At 43.3% G+C, this 26,115-nt stretch overlaps 1 protein-coding gene across 1 annotated transcript in view; it reads right to left on the bottom strand.

Moving 5' to 3' along the window:
* Positions 1–699: 699 nt before the first annotated feature.
* Positions 700–26,115, bottom strand: part of LOC126101204 (uncharacterized) — a 104,659-nt gene continuing 79,243 nt past the window's right edge. The window contains exons 2-7 of the mRNA XM_049911898.1: positions 2,213–2,265; positions 1,913–1,987; positions 1,613–1,687; positions 1,304–1,378; positions 1,004–1,078; positions 700–778 (exon numbers count right to left, since the gene is read on the bottom strand). Of these exons, the coding sequence (XP_049767855.1) occupies positions 700–778; positions 1,004–1,078; positions 1,304–1,378; positions 1,613–1,687; positions 1,913–1,987; positions 2,213–2,265 (432 nt within the window). The remainder of the gene's footprint in view (positions 779–1,003; positions 1,079–1,303; positions 1,379–1,612; positions 1,688–1,912; positions 1,988–2,212; positions 2,266–26,115) is intronic.

Here is a 26,115-nt window from a genome sequence, read left to right as displayed (position 1 = left end):
TCGGCACCATTGGTACTTGCATTGTAAGCCCCTATTTTTATCAGGGAACATAATGCAATATGCATCGTTTCTACAAGACACTATACCCCTTCTCAAGGCGGACTTGGCACTGGAAACGGGTCCATCAGTGTCCTTCCAACATGATGGATTCCCCGTACACGACGTATGTGTTTCCAGGGAAGTTATGGGTGCAATGTTTCCAAACAGGTGGATAGGACGGGGAGGTCCTGTGAGCTGGCCAACTATGCATCTCCACATGAGCCTGTGAGACTTCGTTTTCTGGGCTCAGTGTAATAGTGTGTGTACTGTGAACCTCCTACGACATCAGAGGATATGTAATAACATAATACCGCTGTGTGTGGGGCAATGTCTGTAGGAACACTACAATCTGCGCAGCACTCACTTCTTCACCGTCTCCTCAAGAGTACTTATGAAGACGGTGGGCACCTCGAACGTCTGTAGAGGTGACGCAGGTTCACTGGATGTGACATTAGCGGTTATGCACTGTGCAATGCAATGTGCAAGCTGGTGGTGCCTCAATAATGGTAAGGATAGAGTTTACGTGGAATAAATTCGGTGCTCTGGATGTTTGGCTGGTCGGAATCCATTTCCAGCCATTCACAGACATCATGTACCCAAATAACGATGCCGTTTTTATACGTGGCAATGTCTGTAGGAACACTACAATCTGCGCAGCGCTCACTTCTTCACCGTCTCCTTAAGAGTACTTATGAAGACGGTGGGCACCTCGAACGTCTGTTGAGGTGACGCAGGTTCACTGGATGTGACATTAGCGGTTATGCACTGTGCAATGCAATGTGCAAGCTGGTGGTGCCTCAATAATGGTATGGATTGAGTTTACGTGGAATAGATTGGATGCTCTGGCTTTTCGGCTGGTTGGAATCCATTTCCAGCCATTCACGGACATCACGTTCCCAAATAACGATGCCGTTTTTATGCGTGACAATGTCTGTAGGAACACTACAATCTGCGCAGCACTCACTTCTTCACCGTCTCCTCAAGAGTACTTATGAAGACGGTGGGCACCTCGAACGTCTGTTGAGGTGACGCAGGTTCACTGGATGTGACATTAGCGGTTATGCACTGTGCAATGCAATGTGCAAGCTGGTGGTGCCTCAATAATGGTATGGATTGAGTTTACGTGGAATAGATTGGATGCTCTGGCTTTTCGGCTGGTTGGAATCCATTTCCAGCCATTCACGGACATCACGTTCCCAAATAACGATGCCGTTTTTATGCGTGACAATGTCTGTAGGAACACTACAATCTGCGCAGCGCTCACTTCTTCACCGTCTCCTCAAGAGTACTTATGAAGGCGGTGGGCACCTCGAACGTCTGTTGAGGTGACGCAGGTTCACTGGATGTGACATTAGCGGTTATGCACTGTGCAATGCAATGAATGCAATGTGCAAGCTGGTGGTGCCTCAATAATGGTATGGATTGAGTTTACGTGGAATAGATTGGATGCTCTGGATTTTCGGCTGGTTGGAATCCATTTCCAGCCATTCACGGACATCACGTTCCCAAATAACGATGCCGTTTTTATGCGTGACAGTGTCTGTAGGAACACTACAATCTGCGCAGCGCTCACTTCTTCACCGTCTCCTCAAGAGTACTTATGAAGACGGTGGGCACCTCGAACGTCTGTTGAGGTGACGCAGGTTCACTGGATGTGACATTAGCGGTTATGCACTGTGCAATGCAATGTGCAAGCTGGTGGTGCCTCAATAATGGTATGGATTGAGTTTACGTGGAATAGATTGGATGCTCTGGCTTTTCGGCTGGTTGGAATCCATTTCCAGCCATTCACGGACATCACGTTCCCAAATAACGATGCCGTTTTTATGCGTGACAATGTCTGTAGGAACACTACAATCTGCGCAGCACTCACTTCTTCACCGTCTCCTCAAGAGTACTTATGAAGACGGTGGGCACCTCGAACGTCTGTTGAGGTGACGCAGGTTCACTGGATGTGACATTAGCGGTTATGCACTGTGCAATGCAATGTGCAAGCTGGTGGTGCCTCAATAATGGTATGGATTGAGTTTACGTGGAATAGATTGGATGCTCTGGCTTTTCGGCTGGTTGGAATCCATTTCCAGCCATTCACGGACATCACGTTCCCAAATAACGATGCCGTTTTTATGCGTGACAATGTCTGTAGGAACACTACAATCTGCGCAGCGCTCACTTCTTCACCGTCTCCTCAAGAGTACTTATGAAGGCGGTGGGCACCTCGAACGTCTGTTGAGGTGACGCAGGTTCACTGGATGTGACATTAGCGGTTATGCACTGTGCAATGCAATGAATGCAATGTGCAAGCTGGTGGTGCCTCAATAATGGTATGGATTGAGTTTACGTGGAATAGATTGGATGCTCTGGATTTTCGGCTGGTTGGAATCCATTTCCAGCCATTCACGGACATCACGTTCCCAAATAACGATGCCGTTTTTATGCGTGACAGTGTCTGTAGGAACACTACAATCTGCGCAGCGCTCACTTCTTCACCGTCTCCTCAAGAGTACTTATGAAGACGGTGGGCACCTCGAACGTCTGTTGAGGTGACGCAGGTTCACTGGATGTGATATTAGCGGTTACGCACTGTGCAATGCAATGTGCAAGCTGGTGGTGCCTCAATAATGGTATGGATTGAGTTTACGTGGAATAGATTGGGTGCGCTGGATTTTCGGCTGGTTGGAATCCATTTCCAGTCATTCACGGACATCACGTTCCCAAATAACGATGCCGTTTTTATGCGTGGCAATGTCTGTAGGAACACTACAATCTGCGCAGCGCTCACTTCTTCACCGTCTCCTCAAGAGTACTTATGAAGACGGAGGGCACCTCGAACGTCTGTTGAGGTGACGCAGGTTCACTGGATGTGACATTAGCGGTTACGCACTGTGCAATACAATGTGCAAGCTGGTGGTGCCTCAATAACGGTATGGATTGAGTTTACGTGGAATAGATTCGGTGCTCTGGATTTTCGGCTGGTAGGAATCCATTTCCAGCCATTCACGGACATCACGTTCCCAAATAACGATGCCGTTTTTATGCGTGGCAATGCCCCTTGTCACCGAGCCACAGTTTTTTTCGATTGGTTTGAAAAAAAAATACTCTGGAAAATTCGGTCGAATGATTTGGCCACCCAGATCGCCCGACATGAATCCGAATATTTACGGGACATAATAGAGAGGTCAGTTCGTGCACAAACTCCTGCACCAGCCGCACTTTCGCAATTACAGACGCCTTCAGAAGCAGCATTGTTCAGTATTTCAGCAGGGGGCTGCCAACGACTCGTTGAGGCCGTGTCACGTCGAGTTGCTGCACTATGGCGAAGAAAAGGGGGGTACGGCACGATAGTGCGACGTATCCCATGCCTTTTGTCACATCAGTATGCAGTGGACACTGAATGCAAGTCGTGCACGTAATTTCACTGGAACTGATCGAACAGAGTTGGTGGCACTGTACACCACAGAGCAGGCGCGGCTCGTAATTAAAGGCTCTGAAGCGGAGCCGCCCCAAAATATATGTTAAAGTAAATTTCGCAAGAACGTATCACATAATTAAAATTATCAGGACGAATTTCGCGTAATTCCCATTCCCATTAAAATAACGACGGTCAACGTTTTTGGAACTGTTTGTGTCGATGGATGTTTTCCGAACGGTTAGTAGTGTTTAGGCTGCGCCTTGGAACTAGAGATGGGGGATGCACTCTTGAACTGATTCATAGAGTTGAATCTTTCAAAGGAGTGAACAATCAGTGATTCAGAAAAAAAGAACGGTAGCTCCAAACGTTTCCCACGGCAGAGAGAGAGAGAGAGAGAGAGAGAGAGAGACGGAGCATATCAGCAGCGCCTCTGCTGGTCACAGCACAGTGCACGCCACACAACACAGCCAGCGCCGGCCTCTGCCCTGCTTCTACCTTGGCTGCCTCCATTGTGCAGAGCCCCATTGGATTTTGTGTTTCACATATGCCGTGCTGTCTCTGTGCGTCGTTTGCCGCGTGCAGTGTCTGGCGCAGCATAACTTCGCATCGCACTCTGTCGGCGATCGTTTCAGTCTCACGTCCTGCCCTCTGGGCAGTTGATGCGAGCAACAGGACAGAGAGCCACCTAGCAGATAACGTAGGAACTACTTGCAACAACCTGCTCGCAAGGGAACGGACGATTTGTCTCGGAGCGGGTGAGTGGTGGCCATTCACCGCTCCCCCCACCCTCGGAAGTTGCCCGCTCAACGCTCACCCCACCGTTCTCGTCTCTAGCCAGAGCGTTGAGCAAAGCAACTCAGGTGTCACTCTGGTCTCTGCGGTCTTAGCTCACACAGTAATACAGCTCGCGGCTCGACCTGCTCGGCTCAGTGCTTCTGCATCGGAGTTCGTCTCTACTGGATATTGTTCTTCGTAGTAATACCGCTATGTATATTACATTATTATGTTATGTATACATCATTTGTTTTTATTTTATTTTTATTTGTTTAAACTGATCAGATTAGGTTCCTGACGACTCCTCTTACTATAGGATTTTTATTATGGACACTCGAATTTACGCTTTAATTACGAGCGAACCGATAAACGTATCACAAAATGTGATACGCCAATATTTTCCTTGTTTTATTCTGCGTAAGGCTATATGCAGCACTTTCGTTTTACAGCCAAATTTATATATTTTTTTCTTATTCTGGTACGGATTTTGCGATTTCAGGCGTCTTCGGAAGGAAACGTTCACTTTAAAAATATATGGCTTGCGATGTATTTGTATGAGGTTAATGAAATTTTAATACATTATAGTCAAATATATTGTTAATGTAAATCTCAAGTTACAACATTTTCCGATCACCCAAAAAACCACGATAGTGCAAAATAAATCAATAATCAAAAAATTTGTCATATCGTGGAAATTTCAATAAACAATACAAAATTCTTACTCATTATCTGTGTTACTTCAAAATAGGATGAAATAAGATCAAAATACAGGTATAGTACTGGAATAAACCAAGTTTAAAGGGCAATGTGCCTTCCATTTATTTTCTGTTGTAAATGAGTGGTGAGTCATGAAAAAGAGCTAATTCATTTCAGGGAGTGAACAGTTCTGATCCGATCTCTGAAATGAACAGTTTTGCCCATCTCTACTTGGAACATCTGTAAGCTGCATGTAGTAGCGGTTTGGGGGCGTGGCTTCTACTTAGTACTGCTCTTTACGGGCGACCCGAAGGCTCAGAGCTTGCAGCCTAAGGGTGTCATACCAACCACCACACGTTTTTCACGTTCCACTATCTATGTAATAAAGGACTGAAGAGTGGCCGAAACTTCGCTATCCAATCTCTGTCTCTGCACATCTCTACTACGCTTCGATGTGTCATTAATCGACGTTTAGTATTATTGTTTTGATAATCTTTTACGTAGTTGTTTTGTTTCTGCCATTGGCTATTTGATCTACATTTAGAATAAGTTTGCAAATATCCCGCCAGAGTGCACTAGACTACAGTAACATAACAGTACTGCCATCTAGCGAGAGCTTCATAAGTGATTAGAGGACAAAGCGCCAGAAATTTGTCCCATAACTTTACTTTCCTTGCTTGCTGATGCTGACTGCTTTTGTCGATATCGTGTGATATTAGCAAGTTTCTTTTTCGGAGTGTATTTTGCAAGATTTTAGTGAGTTTTACTTGCACAAGACGTGTGACGTCACCAAAACATCACAGTATCGTCATGCGAACTCGTAAACGTTGAGCTTTGGAGGTAAACCACAATAAACGCCTTAAGTTTAGAAGTGAAAACACCTAAAATATTAAGCAGCCGCAAAGTTAACATTCATCGCATTAAAGATCTCTCCGAAACGCGCCTTTTCATATGATTTGCTGCGAAGTGTCAGAAAATGTAATGATGACGTTTAGAAACACTAACCAAAGATTTTAACTCGACGTTAGCTTCTAATGATGTTTAATACTTAATTATAGAAGATACAGTACGTAAAATTATGGGTAGAGAGTGATATGCCCACCCCCCCTCCCCCTGAAATCTTAGTTGTTTATGTCAGACTAATCTGTAGCGTAACCCGAGGTCTATGGTGGCTCCGATCGATAAATACCGCAGCCTTCCCCAGTATATAAACCACGAGCCGCGCCTGCCATAGAGTAAAAGAGTACCTAATTCTGAAGAGCTGAGGAAAATTATAATACAACTGAATCTGTTGTGTAGACAACTGCCGACGGTGTATTATTACTTGCGCTGAAATAAGAGAAGCAGAACGCGGATGCCTGGAGTGAGTCTGGCGGATAACAGTGTGTATCTGAGGCTCCGCTTGTACAGGAAATGAGACTCACCACCTGCGGAGTAACACGCGGAGCCGGTCCTCCGGGTCCCCAGAGAGGCAGGGCCATCGCTATGCGCCGCGGCTCCCTCTGACATGCCCTTCTCGTTAGCCCTGCCTGAGGCCTTCCTCTCCATATCGCGTCTCCCCTCGGTGGCAGTTCCGTTGATGAGACAAACAGCCAGCTACAGCGCTGGAATGCTGGATACTGTGAGCTGGGAAGAGGTGCCTGCCTCTCTAAATACTGGTCTCTATAGTAAACGATGATCAGGCGCTATGCCCCTCATGCCCTTAAAACACCATCAATCTACTCCTGTCCCATGTCTGTAGCTGGTCTCTGATGTTGCTATACTCTCTGCCTCCACGCAGAACTTGGAAGTGTACCGTATCTACGGATGCCAAGTTCCCTGGCGGTATAGCAGACAGTCTACAAGTTCCTCTCTATATTTTTCTGTATGAAATGTAACCCAGACTTACCTCCCACTCTATAAAAGATATACCTATTACCAAAACTACCTACTCACCAGATAATGTCCAACTTAAACTCTTGTACTAACCTTTGACTATGCAGAACCTTATCTGAATCGAACTGTAACTTATCTGCACACAACTTGTCATTATATTAAATGCGCAACGCTTACCTCGTGTCTTGGCAACACTGGTGCAGATTTCTCCAAAGCACAACAGCAAACAACAAGCAGACCGTGGCTAAGTTACATTTTTATTTTTTAAATACAATTTCCAAACAATATTCAAACTGTTGATACCATATGGTGCAATGTGGTAATACGTAACGATAAATCCTCTGTAAATAGTGGGGTGGGGTGAGTAACTATTGCTATGAAACGATATTCCAAGACAACGATTGTAGAACGAAGTATGTATTCAAAAAGACACAGTAAAACTTCACTTGATCCTCACACATAAAATTGATCTGAACAGTGCTATGTTTAACAGTGTGAACAATGATTTAAAATGGGGACAGTGTTAACAGAGAATTTCTCTGAAAACCAGACAGCTTAAACAGTTGATATGTTAACGCGTGAATCAGGGAATTGGGGTGGTCTTTGTCTCAGCTCTGGGCAAGTGAGCAAAGTTAACTAGCTAACAATCATTCTGAAAAACTGATTGCGCAGTGCTGCTTCTTGCGACTAAATTTCTTATATTTTTCACAAAAAAATAACATTATTCAAAATTTAAATTCCTTTCGCCCTTCGTCATATACAACACATCATCTTTGATGTCCTTTACATCTTTCTTCATCTAACACATACAATCGTAAGTCAACACATCGCTACCGAAAAGGTCCATCACCTACCACACTTCAGTTTAGAATGTATCGGACTGCGCAAAGGCAAAGATTCTGCCACAACAAGACCGAAGATTGCTTAACAGTGACATAACTTGCTCTGTCTCTGGTGTGAAAATCGATAGCTTTGCAAAAATACAATGACATGACTACCTTACAGGAGGCAGTCATTGGTGGTTGTGGTGTTGACAATCATGGTAGTGTGAGTTTGTACACCCCCTCAGTCAGAGAAGTTTCGGAACTCGGTTAATAGGAAGTAGAGGAAAGTTAAGTCATAGTGCTTCAGGTGTTCTACACCATCTCACCCCCACCTGAGTGCAGAAAGCAGCACGTTCATACTAGAGATCAGAAATGAGCTCTGTATACTCGCTTTAAACTCGCCAACAGTTCCTCTGACGTCCCGTCCGAACTCACCTTCTCTATACACTTGGAGACACGATTTGCCACTCTTTCTCACTCGCTAGTTAACTCTAAACTCATCGCTTGAGTCTGTTGTGGAAGGCAAGTAGATTACAACGTCGCAGAGAGTACCCAAGGATAAAATCGCGGCTCGTTTTATGCAGCCTCCAATATTATATGTCGTAGGTGGCCTTCATAAAATGCGCGAGGTTTTCATGTTCCCTCGCTCGCTGCCCGGAAACTATTAGTGCTAACAGGATGTGGTTGCAGGAAATTTAATGTAGTACAATTTTGTACTCGGATACGTTTTCGCTAGACGCCGTAGCATTGAGTTATTCAAGAAAACGTACAAAAGTGACCTTCAATCGCACCGCCACTCCCACGCTGCCGGCCGGTGTGGCCGAGCGGTTCTAGGTGCTTCAGTCTGGAACCGCGCGGCTGCTACGGTCACAGGTTCCATTCCTGCCTCGGGCATGGATGTGTGTGATGTCCTTAGGTTAGTTAAGTTTAAGTAGCTCTAAGTTCTAGGGGACTGATAAGCTCAGATGTTAAGTCCCATAGTGCTCAGAGCCATTTTGAACCACTCCCACACTCAGCCCCCAGCCCTTTGCATTTCTGAAGCTGGAGAGGGGAAGGACATCAGAAAGAGAGGGAAAAAAATTCCAGCAAAGGAAACGGCCCAACACCAATCATAGCAGGTGTAGAACTTTCAAAAGCGAAACTCTCAGATGTGAAAAAGCTTTTGGAGCTCCACTTTGGTAAAGACTGAGTGACCAACGACAAACCCAAATTCACCGAGGTGTCGGACGAGCAGGAAGACACTCCTGGAGTTGCTCCTGCCGCTGCCAACTCTCAGAACGAGGAAGAAGCCGGAAGCGATTTTGACCCGATGGACAGTATTGAAGTAGGTGTCATTTAAAAGCAATTTTCAGTCAGTTTCATTTTATAGAAATTTTTGTCGCTGTTTTAACCAAGACGCAACTTTCGCAAATTTTATCATTTTCTAAAATTTTCATGATGTTTTAATAATATGCAATTTGGAGCTTATTTTAGTGTCTACAATATCTTCTGATGTCGGAAGCATGACGGTGTATTTGAAGAAAAAGAAAAACCCCAATAATTAACTTTTATTTCTGTTCTGTTTTCTATGTACGACGGTCATTTCGTCAGTGAGAGAGCACCTCAAATTCCTTCTGCTAATAAGGCGAGCACACCGTTCGTTTGTTATATATATTTTATGAGCTTCAAACAGGAGCGAATTATTTTTAGTTATCTGTGTAGTTACTAGTTAATTTTTGTAATTTCTTGCGTGTTTGAGTGCTGACTAGACACAACCTTTTTTATTTTAATGACAGTATAGTGTACAGTACCACTGCTGTTCTCGACGCTTGTATCGAACGTCGACTCGTACAGGCTTTTGTTTGTTTCGCTTAGTGTAGCTCAGTGCCAGTTAGTGAATTGCCCCCTCTGTTTATTAATTGGATACCAACTGAATTGTTATTTATTTATTTAATGGGATAATACTATTTATTAAAAGGTGGCAATTTTCTCTTTCGATTGTTGCGAGTCAGCGATAGTGCAATGCTGCTCGCTTTGGAGAATACACATTTTATAAGAATTATTTGGTCCAGGAAACACTTTTGTGATCACGGTTGCGATTTAGACGGTATTCGCGTAATTGTACTTATTAACAGTTATCGTTTCCGAAAGACGCTGGTTCGATTAAAGCTGTGTGCACTTTTGCGCGTATAATGAAAATATTCATAACACGTCGCGTAACAAAAAGAAACATGCGAATCACAACCGTGGTCAAACAAAGAAATTATATGATAACATAAATGTTCTTCGCTGTTATTCAGTACAGGCTCAGATTAGACCTTGCAATTTTTAGTTATAGGAAATGACAAGAAGTTGCAGTTAGGAGATATTTGTTTTGAAAAACTTGTATTTACCTTTTCTCTCTCTCCTTTTTACAGCCTTTATACCTTCACATCGATTAAGGAACTTTTCCTTCGCTACCGACCAGTACGAGAAGAAAATTCAGACTCAACAAAATGTCTTACATGGAATTATTACATGCTTAACCCTTAATAATCATATATAGCTTCGTAGTACAAACAATGCTAATGTCTTCCGTGCAGTAGAAAGTCTTTGATACACTGAGCACAAAAATGAAAATAATAAAATTATAATTACATTTTTACTATCATGAATACTTTTTTAAATCATGGAAATAAGGTTTGACATCGTCGTAATGTTAATTTTCATTGTTGTAGCACTACATTAGACAGCCAATGACAGAGCATCTCGACTTCCTACTAGTAATAAGCCAAGCACACCTTTCGATTGTTACATATTTATACGAACTTCAAACAGGAGCTACTTAAGTAATGGATAGGAACTGTGATTGCTGTGTACAGATGCGAGCTGAGTTGGTGACTCTTCGCTCACAGCTCCGGGCAGTGTTGGCTGCTGCCCAGGGGCTGCACTGTGGGGGGTCGGAGGCGGGGATGTGAGGCACGTGGTTCACGTCCCAAGTACGCCCTGATAGATCCACTGCTATAGCCACCCTGGGTACTGCCTGCGCTGAGGTTGACCCCTCACCTGTCGTCGAGTGGGAGATCATTCCAAAGTCTGGCAGGCAGTGAAAGACTTTGAGGGACTGATCATAGGACCTCCCCAGTTCGTTTGACGAACAGGTTTCAGGCATCTGTGGCTGACAAGGTCTCTAAGCTGGATGCAGTTGTCCACCCTGTTCCAGAGGAAGGTTCTCGGCCCACAAGGCGTGGGTATTCACAGAGGGTGAGTTTGCTATTTGTTGGGAACTCCAACATTAGGCACGTAATGGGGCCCTTTAGGAACATGGCTACCAAGGAGGGAAGTCATTTGGGATGTGGAAAAGGTGCTTCCGAATGCCATAAAGGGTACAGGGAGCAGCTAACTGCAGGTGGTGGCTCATGCCAGTACCAATGAAGTGTGACGCTTTGGATCGGAGGAGATTCTCTCTGGTTTCGGGCAGCTAGCATAAATGGTAAAGACTACCAGTTTTGCTTGCGAGATTAAGGTAGAGCTCATCGTATGCAGCATCGTCGACAGAACCGTCTGGTGCAGAGCCCAGTGGAGGATATGAATCACTCAGGCGGTTCTGTGACAGTGTAGGCTGCAGATTCCTTGACTTGCGTCATCGGGTAGTGGGTTTCTGGGTTCCACTTAAAAGGTCAGGAGTCCACTATGGACAGGAGGCGGCTACACGGGTGGCGGGAGCTGTGTGGAAGGGGCTGGGCTTTTTTTTTTTAAATTTAGGTTAGAGGGTCTCAGAAAACCACAGAAAGGGCGTCCCTCTGAAAGGGTGCACGTAAAAGATAGTAAGGCAGTTGTAGAAACAATCGGTATTGTAGGATGTAAGGTCCGCCAGTTATGCAAAACTTCGCTTTTTACAAGTTCCTAAATACGTTTCATCACCACCCCCCCATCACCCCCCCCCCCCCCATGAACCATAGACCTTGACGTTGGTGGGGAGGCTTGCGTGCCTCAGCGATACAGATAGCCGTACCGTAGGTACAACCACAACGGAGGGGTATCTGTTGAGAGGCCAAACAAACGTATGGTTCCTGAAGAGGGGCAGCAGCCTTTTCAGTAGTTGCAAGGGCAACAGCCTGGATGATTGACTGATCTGGCCTTGTAACAATAACCAAATCGGCCTTGCTGTGCTGGTACTGCGAACGGCTGAAAGCAAGGGGAAACTACGGCCGTAATTTTTCCCGAGGGCATGCAGCTTTACTGTATGATTAAATGATGATGGCGTCCTCTTGGGTAAAATATTCCGGAGGTAAAATAGTCCCCCATTCGGATCACCGGGCGGGGACTACTCAAGAGGATGTCGTTATCAGGAAAAAGAAAACTGGCGTTCTATGGATCGGAGCGTGGAATGTCAGATCCCTTAATCGGGCAGGTAGGTTAGAAAATTTAAAAAGGGAAATGGATAGATTAAAGTTAGATATAGTGGGAATTAGTGAAGTTCGGTGGCAGGAGGAACAAGATTTCTGGTCAGTTGACTACAGGGTTATAAACACAAAGTCAAATAGGGGTAATGCAGGAGTAGGTTTAATAATGAATAGGAAAACAGGAATGCGGGTAAGCTACTACAAACAGCATAGTGAACGCATTATTGTGGCCAAGATAGATACGAAGCCCACACCTACTACAGTAGTACAAGTTTATATGCCAACTAGCTCTGCAGATGACGAAGAAATTGAAGAAATGTATGATGAATTAAAAGAAATTTTTCAGATAGTGAAGGGAGACGAAAATTTAATAGTCTTGGGTGACTGGAATTCGAGTGTAGGAAAAGGGAGAGAAGGAAACGTAGTAGGTGAATATGGATTGGGGGTAAGAAATGAAAGAGGAAGCCGGCTGGTAGAATTTTGCACAGAGCACAACTTAATCATAGCTAACACTTGGTTTAAGAATCATGATAGAAGGTTGTATACATGGAATAACCCTGGAGATACTAAAAGGTATCAGATAGATTATATAATGGTAAGACAGAGATTTAGGAACCAGGTTTTAAATTGTAAGACATTTCCAGGGGCAGATGTGGACTCTGACCACAATCTATTGGTTATGACCTGTAGATTAAAACTGAAGAAACTGCAAAAAGGTGGAAATTTAAGGAGATGGGACCTGGATAAACTGACTAAACCAGAGGTTGTACAGAGTTTCAGGGAGAGCATAAGGGAACAATTCACAGGAATGGGGGAAAGAAATACAGTAGAAGAAGAATGGGTAGCTCTGAGGGATGAAGTAGTGAAGGCAGCAGAGGATCAAGTAGGTAAAAAGACGAGGGCTTGTAGAAATCCTTGGGTAACAGAAGAAATATTGAATTGAACTGATGAAAAGAGAAAATATAAAAATGCAGTAAATGAGGCAGGCAAAAAGGAATACAAACGTCTCAAAAATGAGATAGACAGGAAGTGCAAAATGGCTAAGCAGGGATGGCTAGAGGACAAATGTAACGATGTAGAGGCTTATCTCACTAGGGGTAAGATAAATACTGCCTACAGGAAAATTAAAGAGACCTTTGGAGATAAGAGAACCACTTGTATGAACATCAAGAGCTCAGATGGAAACCCAGTTCTAAGCAAAGAAGGGAAAGCAGAAAGGTGGATGGAGTATATAGAGGGTTTATACAAGGGCGATGTATTTGAGGACAATATTATGGAAATGGAAGAGGATGTAGATGAAGATGAAATGGGAGATATGATACTGCGTGAAGAGTTTGACAGAGCACTGAAATACCTGAGTCGAAACAAGGCCCCCGGAGTAGACAACATTCCAACAGAACTACTGACGGCCTTGGGAGAGCCAGTCCTGACAAAACTCTACCATCTCGTGAGCAAGATGTATTGGAACAGGCGAAATACCCTCAGACTTCAAGAAGAATATAATAATTCCAATCCCAAAGAAAACAGGTGTTGACAGATGTGAATATTACCGAACAATCAGTTTAATAAGCCACAGCTGCAAAATACTAACACGAATTCTTTGCAGACGAATGGAAATACTAGTAAAAGCCGATCTCAGGGAAGATCAGTTTGGATTCCGTAGAAATACTGGAACACGTGAGGCAATACTGACCTTACGACTTATCTTAGAAGAAAGATTAAGGGTAGGCAAACCTACGTTTTTAGCATTTGTAGACTTAGAGAAAGCTTTTGACAATGTTGACTGGAATAATCTCTTTCAAATTCTAAAGGTGGCAGGCGTAAAATACAGGGAGCGAAAGGCTATTTACATTTTGTACAGAAACCAGATGGCAGTTATAAGAGTCGAGGGACATGAAAGGGAAGCAGTGGTTGGGAAGGGAGTAAGACAGGGTTGTAGCCTCTCCCCGATGTTATTCAATCTGTATATTGAGCAAGCAATAAAGGAAACAAAAGAAAAATTCGGGGTAGGTATTAAAATCCATGGAGAAGAAATAAAAACTTTGAGGTTCGCTGATGACATTGTAATTCTGTCAGAGACAGCAAAGGACTTGGAAGAGCAGTTGAACGGAATGGATGGTGTCTTGAAGGGAGGATATAAGATGAACATCAACAAAAGCAAAACGAGGATAATTTATTTATTTTATTTATTTATTTATTTATTGATTTATTTAACCTGGCAAGATTAGGGCCATCAGGCCCTCTCTTACATCTAACCAGGCATTCTACTTATTTTACATTCATACGTTTTAGTAGGCATGTTAAACTACATCTAGTACAAAAAGTGAAATAAACAATTAGAAATACATACATATAGAGTTTATATTCGTAGATCATAAGTACTGTTATAATTAGACATTATTGAACAGACGAATTTTAGATAGGAGTGCTGGCATCAGGGAGTATGAGGGAGACTCATGGTGAAGGGAGGAGAAGAATAGAGAGACATGATGAAACATAATTAGGGAAATATAAAGGAAAAGAAGATTGCGTGGCTAATAGAGATAGATGAAGAGGAAGGCATCTCAGGAGCAGGATAGGAGATGCTAGCTTTGCTATTTGACAGATCAGAGGATTGGCCTGGTACATTAATTTTGCGGAGAACTTTATGAAGATGATAGTAGGAAATGCTTCAACTTCTTCTTAAAAGCAGCAGGAGATTGAATTTTGCGCAAGGTAAGGGGCAGTTTGTTCCAGAGGCGGACAGCGGCAACTGAGAAGGAGTTTGCAAAAGTTTTTGTTTTGTGAGTGGGCACAGTTAGGATACCAAATAAGAGTGACCTCGTGTTTCGATTATGATGGCATGACAGGTTTTTAATCTCTGAAGCAAGGTATTGGGGTGCTTGCGCGACGAGGAGTCTGTGAAGTAGACATAGAGTGTGGTAGTCACGCAATTTGTCCGGCCGCAGCCACCCTAGCTCGGAGTATGAAGCACTAACATGATCATATCGGCGAATGTTGCAGGTGTAACGCACACAGGCATTCATGGTTAGCTCTAGCCGTCTTTTGTTTTCACTACTCGTGCCTTGCTGAATCACATCACAATAGTGGAGGTTCGGTAGAACGAGTGCTTGCACGAGCTGGCGTTTCAAATCCTGTGGGAATATGTTCCGAAACTTTTTGAGAGCATAGAGACAAGCAGACGTCTTTCGGCAGACTGCGACTGTATTCTCCGCCCAGTTGAGATGCTCATCCAAAGTTACACCCAAGTTATTCACTGTTTTCTGATATGGTATTGGAGTACCGTCGAGCAGAATAGGAGGTAGCCGTTCGCGGAAATCTGAACTTATTAGTTTCTGATGGGCTATTAAGATTACTTGCGTCTTTTTTGCATTTAGTTTAAGTCCCAGGTTTTTCGCCCATGTCACTACTGAAGACAGATCATCATTCATCTGAGCGATTGCAGTGTTTACGTCTTCAGGTCTGACGCTTAGGTAGAGTTGGAGGTCGTCGGCATAGAAATGATATTTACAGGAGGACAGAACCGACGAAATATCGTTGACATATAAAGAAAACAAAAGTGGTCCTAAGACTGATCCTTGTGGCACTCCCGAGGAAACATGTTTCCAGGAAGATTTTTCATTTAGGCAGACAACACATTGCTGTCTGTCTTTTAAGTAGCTTTCAAACCATCTCATTGCACTATCAGAGAAATTAAGCTGTTGCATTTTTCTGAGCAATATGTCAAAGTTAACAGTGTCAAAAGCTTTGCTGAAGTCCAGTAGCGTCAATACTGTTGCCTTTCGATTGTCGATGGCACGTTTCAGGTCATCAGTTACTTTAATTAGAGCAGTGTTTGTGCTGTGATGTTTATGGAAACCGGATTGAAATTTGTCATATAGGCTGAATTCATGCAAGTGTTCAGTGATTTGGTCATGAACAATATATTCAAGTGCTTTGGAAACCGCAGGCAGTATGCTAATTGGTCGGTAATCACTAGGCAGTTGCGGGTTTTCGATCTTAGGGATGGGTCGAATTATGCTTCTTTTCCATGCAGTGGGGTATATTCCGTTCACGAGGGAAAAATTAAATATGTCAGTTAAGACAGGTACTAAGATATCGGCAACATTCTTAATCATGGTTATACCGATACTGTCGTTGCCTATTGCATCAGAAGAGATTCTCATAATTGCTTTTCTTACCGTATTTGTTGTTACATGTTTTAAATGGAAGGTATCGTTTTTAGTTATCATGTTTGGGGATTCTTGTGGACGGTAATTATCAGCCGTGCTGGTATTCAGAGGTGCAGAGAAGAATTCATTTAATTCGTTAGCTGACACATGAAAAGTAGTTTCCGATTTTGCCTTTCCGACCCCCAAGCTACGGAGATTCTTCCATAGAGTCGTGGGCGTCAGATCGCTGCATACAAGGGAGCGAGCGTGCCTGATTTTAGCATTGCGAATGCATTGTTTCACTCTGTTCCGTAGCTTTCTGTATTCTTCGAAACGCTCGGGTTTCGGATCTGCCTTGAAACGCCTGTGGGCAGCATCCCTATTAGTCATCATTTGACGTAATTCAGCTGTCAGCCATGGAGCAGGAGATTTTCTTACACGGATTGTCCGCACAGGTGCATGTTTGTCATAGAGGGCAGTGAGTTTATCACCAAGTTCATTAATTTTGCCGTCGATTGTAGGTTCTCTGATTATTTGATGCCATGAGATTTCTGAGCAATCGGCTGTTAGAGCGTCAGGGTCAATGCGTTTCATATTCCTACAAGTTATGTAACGCGATTTGATCCTTGGGGGTTGCACAGAGTAGGCCAGGAATATTACATCATGTGCTGAGAGGCCAGGGGCCGATGTTTGACCAACATCTCTTACTTTGTCAGTCTGTTTCGTTGCGATTACGTCTATAAGAGTATGACTGTGCGCCGTATGGTGTGTAGGTTGTAATGGAAGAATGTTCATGCTATTGCAACTAAACAGTCTTCTTAGGTTTGTTGCGGAGGGAGTGTCTCTTAGCAGGTCTATGTTCAAGTCACCCATTACGACGACATGTTCGTATTGACACTGAAGTGAATGTAATTCCGACTGGAAGGAACTCATTGAGTTTATTTTTGGCGGCTTGTACACGACGCCAGTCAAGAATTTCCGACTTTGTATATTTATTTCAATGAACATGAATTCAGCCTCTTTTTCTTCATCAGGATTTGACGTACATAAGACTTTCGCTTTGAGATCTGTTCGTATATACGCGCCGACCCCGCCACCTCGCTTTTTTGATCTGTCTGCCCTAAGAAATGTGTACCCTGGGAGATGAATAGATGCAGAGGATATGTGTGGTTTCAACCACGTTTCGGATAAGAGGATTACGTGGTAGTTTAGTTGGTTGAAGAGGAGGCTAAGTTCCTCGTAATGTGCAGGTAAAGACTGGATATTGCAGTGAGCTGCTAAAAGCTCTGACGCGTTCCGCTGGGCGGCCTGGAACAGGGTGGCAGACTGGTTTGTCCCTTTGTTGGGCACTACCTGCCGCGAGGGGCACTGGCCGGTGCTTCCGCCGAGTGACATAACACAGGGGTGTCCAAGATTTTGCGCGCCCTGTTTGTGACTCCGCGAGTGCCGAAAGAAAGGCGACTGCAAGAGATTTCCTGGGGTTGCGGGAGTATAGAAAATGGATTAGTGGTATTCGGTGCAAGGAGAATATGACCAAAATAGTGACGGCTGTGTGTCAGTGTGTATCCTATGTCGTAAGAGGAGAAATGTAATTAGCGTATTTGAAACAGGTTAGGGTGGAAATAAGGAAAAGGGGAGTGATTTAATAGGCCGATGCTGCCAGCAGAGAGAAGTAGGCTTAATAATTAATAGATTATCGTAGGAAGCTAGAATTAAACTGAAATTTACTAAAGTGATACTGGTAGTGATTATCGTAGGAAGCTACAATTAGAATGAAATTTGCAGAAGTGATACTGATGGTGATTTTTGTTATGAACAATCTAAACCGAAGAGATGGATGATTACTGAGCTAAACGAGAGAGTAATAATTGCAATAGAACTATTACAGAATGGAAGAGAATAAACTGAGAAAATGAAAAAAGTATTAGCAGTAACTAAAAGTAATGGTTAGAGCTACAGACACAAAAAATAGTTACAAAAACAATTTGTTGAAGGTACAAATATGGGTATAATTGAAAAGTTAATACAATTACAAGACTATATCTGAGTATAGGGCTGTTACAATTTGCAAATGGTGTTAAGTTTGCACTTTTGGCTCGAGTAGCTTCACTTAATACTATTCAGTTCTGTCATGTTTGTGACTGTCTTCTTTCCAGCTGCTGTCTTAATGATTACTCTGCCATCCTGAGTCCACACATTCTGAAGACCGAAATGGGATATGGCACTGTTTAAAATCTTTAGCCGGTCGTGTGTCAGATCTTCCCTTATTGTAAGCCCTGTCCTTGCTAACTTCTTCTTCTGGGTAAAGATCTCTGCCCTTTTTCGGTACGAGAGAAATTTAATTATTATTGGACGAGGTTTGGTAGCACCTGGTAGTTTTCGTCCCACCCGATGGCTCCTGTCAATGTCTGCCTTGGTCACTTCAACACCTAATTTTTCACGCGCAACCTCTATAAGCAGGGTGTCTGTGTCTTCTTCCTTATTTTCTACTACTCCAAACAGTCGTAGACTGTTTCGCCTTTGGTACTGTTCTAGCTCGTCTGTTGCGGCAGATAGTTTCACTTCCAACTCTCGTGCCTTTTTCTCGTATTCAGACACAGACTTTTTTAGTGCTGTAATTTCGGCAGTATTAGCCTCAACAGTTTCACGCATTTTGGCCAATACTGCTGCCGTTACAGTATCTGATATAGTGCCTGCTATCAGATCGAGATTGTTTTTATCGCGAAGCGCAGCGTTTACCTCAGAGCGGACCAGCTCCGCTATACCGGGAGCCGCGGCCGCACCTTCCGCCAAGAGCAGACCCGCCGCACCTGCTGCTTCCCCGCTGCTGGACGCGCTGCTGTTGACTCTTCTGTTTACCATTTTCTCGAAGATATTGGCGGAGCACAGAAAAAAATAGCACTACTGCACAGAACACTGTTGTTTACACGATTTCCACTTGTACTAGACAACACCACCTGCGAGAACACCTTCGAAATCAACTAAATTTCGCGAGCCGAACTTAACACGTGTTACACTGCAGCCGCCATGACACTGGAATGTAGTCGAATTAAGTCGGGTGATGTTGAGGGTATTAGATTAGGAAATGAGACACTTAAAGTAGTAAAGGAGTTTTGCTATTTGGGGAGCAAAATAACTGATGATGGTCGAAGTAGAGAGGATATAAAATGTAGACTGGCAATGGCAAGGAAAGCGTTCTTGAAGAAGAGAAATTTGTTAACATCGAGTATAGATTTAAATGTCAGGAAGTCATTTCTGAAAGTATTTGTATGGAGTGTAGCCATGTATGGAAGCGAAACATGGACGGTAAATAGTTTGGACAAGACGAGAATAGAAGCTTTCGATATGTGGTGCTACAGAAGAATGCTGAAGATTAGATGGGTAGATCACATAACTAATGAGGAAGTATTGAATAGGATTGGGGAGAAGAGAAGTTTGTGGCACAAATTGACCAGAAGAAGGGATCGGTTGGTAGGACATGTTCTGAGGCATCGAGGGATTACCAGTTTAGTGTTGGAGAGCAGCGTGGAATGTAAAAATCGTAGAGGGAGACCAAGAGATGAATACACTAAGCAGATTCAGAAGGATGTAGGTTGCAGTAGGTACTGGGAGATGAAGAAGCTTGCTCAGGATAGAGTAGCATGGAGAGCTGCATCAAACCAGTCTCAGGACTGAAGACCACAACAACAACAACAACAACACCACTGTAACATCAACAGTGGGTTCTCTTTTTGTTTAATCTGTAATGAGAACATTTTTACTAAATGATTACAAAATTGATATTTAGTTCAAACAATAATTCGTTTCTTTTTGTTAATACCTTTACAGTTGGTGTGCAAGATTTTTCATGACCACTTCTGTATTATTTATTACAAGTAGCTTCTCATCTGCAGCCAAACAATGTTGATGAGAAATGTTGTTGCGAGTTGATCTATCATTTAAACGTAATTTAATTTGTCGCAATATGTTGTGCCTACATTCGTTTTTACTTACGTTTACATTTGGTAAGCCCTTTTATTCACAAGCATCATGGTAAAGTGTCGTGATGCCCATGTAAATATAACACGTATTTTTACAAATAAGGTCGTAAAAGCACTTTGCACCTCATCAAAACAAAGAAATTGTGATTGATGTGTGTGCGACCCAGGTCAGTGTTAATTTGTTCACCAGTGAGATCGGCGCCAAATTTGACTTTTGTACACATTTTATCATTGTGTGTGTGTGTGTGTGTGTGTGTGTGTGTGTGTGTGTGTTGGTATGTTAATATGTTAAATAGTGTCTCTTGGAGAGTGTAGTGTTTTCCTTCTGTTGTTGCCTTCTGTGTGTGCAAGTTTTCCTCAATGGTCAGTCTGCTGTGTAGGCTGTGGATGGGTTTTAGTATTCCTAAGTCTGTTTCTATGGGTGGTGATTGTGAGCTATAAGATGGTCAGCAAATGTGCTGTGGGAGCTGTTACTTTTTAAAGCTCTGAGATGTTGTGAATATCTGGTTTTGAATTTTCTGCATGTTTGTCCTATGTACACTGCCTGGCAAGTGTGCCATGTGAGTTCATATATTTGTGATCTGTTAAATTATCCGTGTGTGTACATAGGGCAAAGATGCAGAAATTTCAAAACCAGATATTCATAATATCTCAGAGGTTTTAAAAACCAACAGCTCTCATAACACATTTGCTGGCCACCCTATAGCTCACAATCATCACCCAACTAGTACAATAGAAACAGACTTAAGAATACTAAAACACAGCCACAGCCTGCACAGCAAACTGAACACTGAGGAAAACGTCTAAATACAGAAAACAATAGCAAAAGGAAAAAAGGTCATAAATGCACTACACTCAGAAAGGGCACACTATTTAACACATTAAAGACACCTTACAAAGAAGGTAACACAAACAGATAAACTCTACCCACATACACACACACACACACACACACACACACACACACACACACACACACACAAACATACACTACACGCCGCAAAGACTCACCATTTCACACACAAAAGGAACACCATGTAAAAGTCAACACAAACAGCTAACCAGGGAACCTCCCCATCGCGCTCCAACCAGATTTATTTATAAGTTGGCACAGTGGATACTTGACTTACTTGACTTAATTTCTTTGGCCTCTATGGGGGCATAGGGCATCCAGGAGAACTCGCCATCCGTCTCTGTCTTTGGCCATTTGCTTCAATTCTGCCCAGGTCTTGCCAACTCTTTTTGCTTCCCCTTCCACTGTCCTCTTCCATGTGCCCCTTGGTCTTTCTCTCTTCCTTGTTCCCTGGGGATTCCATTCCAATGCTTTTTTCTCGATGGCTCCATCTGGTTTTCTCAAGGCGTGCCCCAACCAGCCCCACTTTCTCTCTCGTATCTGGTCTTCTATAGGTATCTGGTTTGTTATTCGCCAGAGCTCCTCATTATATATTTTTTCTGGCCACCAGATATTCATGATGCGTCGACGACATCTATTTATGAAGCTTTGTAACTGGGTTGTTATCTTTTAATCCATTTTCCAACTTTCACTGGCGTACAGAAGGACAGCCTTCACATTAGTATTAAAAATACGGATTTTTGTTTTGAATGTGATATTTCTATTTTTCCATATTGGATACAATTGTATGAAGGCAGCATTTGCCTTTTTAATGCGGTTTTTCACGTCATCTCCAGCTCCACCATCTTCCGCCACTATACTACCCAGATACAGGAATGAGTTGACAGTCTCCACTCGCTGCTCACCTATTACCAGGGGCATCTCCATGTTACCTGAATTTACTCTCATTTCCTTTGTTTTGCCTGTATTTATCTTGAGGCCAGCAGTCTCTGCTTCTTCTTTCAGGAAGCTTAATTTAGCTTGCATATCAGTCAGCCTTGGAGCTAATAAAACTATGTCGTCTGCAAAATCCAAAACCTCCAGACGTTCGTGGATCCCCCACTGGATTCCTCGTCTCCTGCCTGCTGTGACTCTTCTCATAACAGAGTCTAGAATGGGTAGAAAAAGTGTTAGTGACAAAATGCAACCCTGCCGGACCCCAGTTGTTACTTTTATGGGCTCTGTCATATTTCCCTTGTGGAGTATGCAGCATTCGTAGCCATCATATAGATCTTTTATGATGTTTAAGATCTTCTGTGGTATGCCATACTTCCGCAACACCTGCCAGAGCACTTTATGTTTCACGGAATCGAAGGCCTTTTGAAAATCAATGAATGCCAGGTACATGGTTGCTTGGAATTCTTTGCTTTGCTCTAAGATGATCCTAAGAGTGTTAATAAGATCAACACAGCTGCGTTGTGCCCTAAAACCGGCCTGTTCTTTACGCAGTCGCTTTTCAAGGGATTCTTTAATTCTGTTTAAAATAATTCTGGTGAGGACCTTACTGGGCACTGACAACAATGTAATACCACGCCAGTTGTTACAGTCTGACAAATTTCCCTTTTTTGGGAGCTTTACCACCAAGCCATTTTTCCACTCCTTTGGAGATTTCTCTTCAAGCCAAATATGCTTCAGCAAAGGATGGAGCATTTTAACAGTACTTTCAGTATCGGCTCTTCAGAGCTCCGGTGCTATGTTGTCTAGGCCTGGAGCCTTTGTATTTTTTAGTGTTTTCAAGGCAATCCTAATTTCGTCCATTGTGGGGCACTGCAAATTTATATTTTGTTCTTCTTCGACTTCCTCTGGAACATCTCGTACTTGTTTCTCTTGGTTGTCTTCACAATTTATCAGTTCCCTGAAGTGCTCCTCCCATCTCTGTAGCTGTGCCTGTTGAGTTGTAAGCATCACACCATTCTTGTTCTTAACTGGTCCTTCATGTCTGAAGTTCTTCATTGACAACCGTTTGGTAATGTTGTAGAGGTCTTTCATATTTCCTTGTCTTGCTGCCTCTTCTGCTAATTTTGCTTGCTCATCTATCCATTTCCTTTTATCTCGACGTAGCAATGTTTTCACTTTTTTGTTTGCCTCCATGTATTCTTTATGCGCTTCGCTCTTCTGCGCTCTTGTCTTACAAAAATTTAACTTAAGTTTTAGTTCTTTCCTGTGGCTGATTTCATTCCACGTAGCATCGGAGATCCATTCCTTCCTTTGATGTGCCTTAAATCCTAGGATTTTTTCTCCCACATCTAAATAACAGTTCTTGATTTTTTCCAGCACGTTTCAATTCCCTCTTCCATAAAGTTTTCTTCAGAGAGGACCTGGAATCTGTTTTGTAGTTCAAGGGCAAATGTTTCTTTGATCTGTTGGTCTTTTAATCTTGCCACCTCTATTTTCTTGCACCTATGATTGAGCTTGGTTCTATTTGCCACTATCTTCAGTCTGAATTCCGCCAAAACTAGGTGGTGGTCACTTCCAACGTCTGCCCCTCTTCTATTTCTGACATCTAACAGAGAGTGTCGGAACTTGCGGCTTATGACTATGTGGTCTATTTGATTTTCGGTAACGTGGTCTGGAGAAACCCATGTTATCTTATGGCAGTTACGATGTGGAAACAATGTGCCTCCAATGACTAGGTCATGTTGAGCGCATGATTCTATCAACAGTTCACCATTTACATTCCTGATCTCCATGCCATGCACGCCCATGATATGTTCAAGCCCTTCATTTTCTGAACCAACTTTTGCGTTCAAGTCACCCATTAATATTTTTATGTCCCTAGAATTTATCTGTCTAAGAACTCCGTTAAGCTCTGTATAAAATGCATCTTTTAATTCTCCTTTAGCTATTTCAGTAGGTGCATAGCATTGAATTACAGTGACATATCGCACATTTGTTTTAAAGCGTGCGGTTATTATCCGTTATGAGACTGGTTTCCACTCCAGTAAGCTCTTCTTGCTGCTTTTAGATAGTAAGAGCCCTACACCATTCTTGTGCATCGCGTCCTCACCGGTCTGACCCACATACAGCAACACTCCACCATTTTGTGTTTGGAATTACCCAGATTCTGGCCACCTTACTTCACTTAGTCCCAATATATCTAGTCGATAGTTCTCCATCTCTTTTTCAACTTGTCTTAGCCTTCCTGCCTCTCTCAACGTCCTTACATTCCAAAAACCGATACGGGTTTTCCTTTTCAGGCCAAAGGTCATATCCTTAAGATCCATCCGGCTGTTTCTCCTTTTAGTTTCTGTGATATGTGCTTTTTGATGGTGCGGGTTATCAGCCCTCAGCCCCCGAGTGTCCTGGTGGGGCTGCCACCTCATGGCCTGGACACCTGCCAAGGTTTTATTTCAGGGCCTTACCCCTTAGATAGCTTGCCTTCACCACGACTACAGAACGCTATCCATCCCTTCGCAGTAGGGCCTATGTGCATCAACGTTGTTCTGGTTTCCAAGGATCTTCCGCTGTCCACATTAGGGGACTGTGTCTGCTGCCACACAACCACAAGGAGGAAAAGGAAATGAAGGGAATGTATAGGATGGGACAGAACAGAATAGGATAGGACAGGACACTAGACGGGACGTTGTGAGACACACTTTGTCTGGATCCTCTATGGAGACCTGTCCGGCTTGGAAGGCCCTGCCGGTAGTTACACCACCGCCGGCATAGCCCTCCACTTCATTGGATCACACAAACCCCCTCGCCCACACGGACAGTGTTTCGTTAAGGCGGTGTCTCCTGATGGGGGGCACAGTGGATAGGCCTTGAAAAACTGAACACAGATCAATCAAGAAAACAGGAAGAAGTTGTGTGGAACTATGAAAAAAATAAGCAAAATATACAAACTGAGTAGTCCATGCGCAAGATAGGCAACATCAAGGGAAACTTGAGCTCAGGAGCGCCGCGGTCCCGTGGTCAGCGTGAACAGCTCCGGAACGAGAGGTCCTTGGTTCAAGTCTTCCTCTGAGCGTGAAATTCTATTTTTTATTTTCAGACTATTTACAAAGTTCAGGCACTCACACGTAATCAACTTCGCTCTCCAAAATTCCAGGACATGTTCAAATTTGCTTGGACATATGCAGGATTTGACGGTCTACACACGGAAAAATTTGAAAACGTTAAAAACATATGTCTTGACAGAGCACAGGGAAAAGTGTGCGACTGTGAAACTGTTGGATTCATTTGTTGCAGTTTATGTGACAAACTCTTATGTTTTCATCACTTTTTTTGGAGTAATTCTCACATCCACAAGAAAACCTAAATCGGGCAATGTAGAAGAAGAATTTTTTTACCCATTCGCCAAGTGTACAAGTTAGGTGGGTCGGCAACATATTCCTGTCATTTGACGCACATGCCGTCACCAGTGTCGTAAAGAATATATCAGACGTGTTTTCCTGTGGAGGGATCGGTTGACCTATGACCTTGCGATCAAATGTTTTCGGTTCCCATTGGAGAGTCACGTCCTTTCGGCTACTAATCGCACGGTTTTGCGGTGCGGTCGCAAAACACAGACACTAAACTTATTACAGTGAACAGAGACGTCAATGAACGAACGGACAGATCATAACATTGCGAAAATAAACTTTTCACTCGAGGGAAGACTTGAACCAAGGACCTCTGGTTCCGCAGCTGATCACGATAAACACGGGACCACGGCGCTCCTGAGCTCAAGCTATCCTTGATGTTGCCGATCTTGCGCATGGACTACTCAGTTGGTATATTTTATTTATTTTTTTCATAGTTCCACACAACTTCTTCCTGTTTTCTCGATTGATCTGTGTTCAGTTTTTCAAAGCCTATCCACTGTGCCAACGTATAACTAAATCTGAGGGGGGGTGCGATGGGGAGGTTCCCATGTTAGAAGCTTACAGCAAACACACACACACACACACACACACACACACACACACACACACACACACACACACACAAAGATAAAATGTAAACAAAATTCTAATTAGTAGTCGAACTCACTGGTGAACAAATGACCACTGGCTGGGCTGAGACACACATCAACCACAATAACTGTGTTTTGGTGAAGTGCAAAGTGCTTTTACGACTTTATTTGTGAAAGTACATGTCATATTTACACGTGCGTCACGACACCT

The sequence above is a fragment of the Schistocerca cancellata genome, chromosome 9 (genome assembly GCF_023864275.1).
Source record: "Schistocerca cancellata isolate TAMUIC-IGC-003103 chromosome 9, iqSchCanc2.1, whole genome shotgun sequence".
Taxonomy (NCBI): Eukaryota; Metazoa; Arthropoda; class Insecta; order Orthoptera; family Acrididae; genus Schistocerca; species Schistocerca cancellata.
Note: the sequence above shows the minus strand (reverse complement) of the source record. Positions and strands in the feature narration are given on the sequence as shown.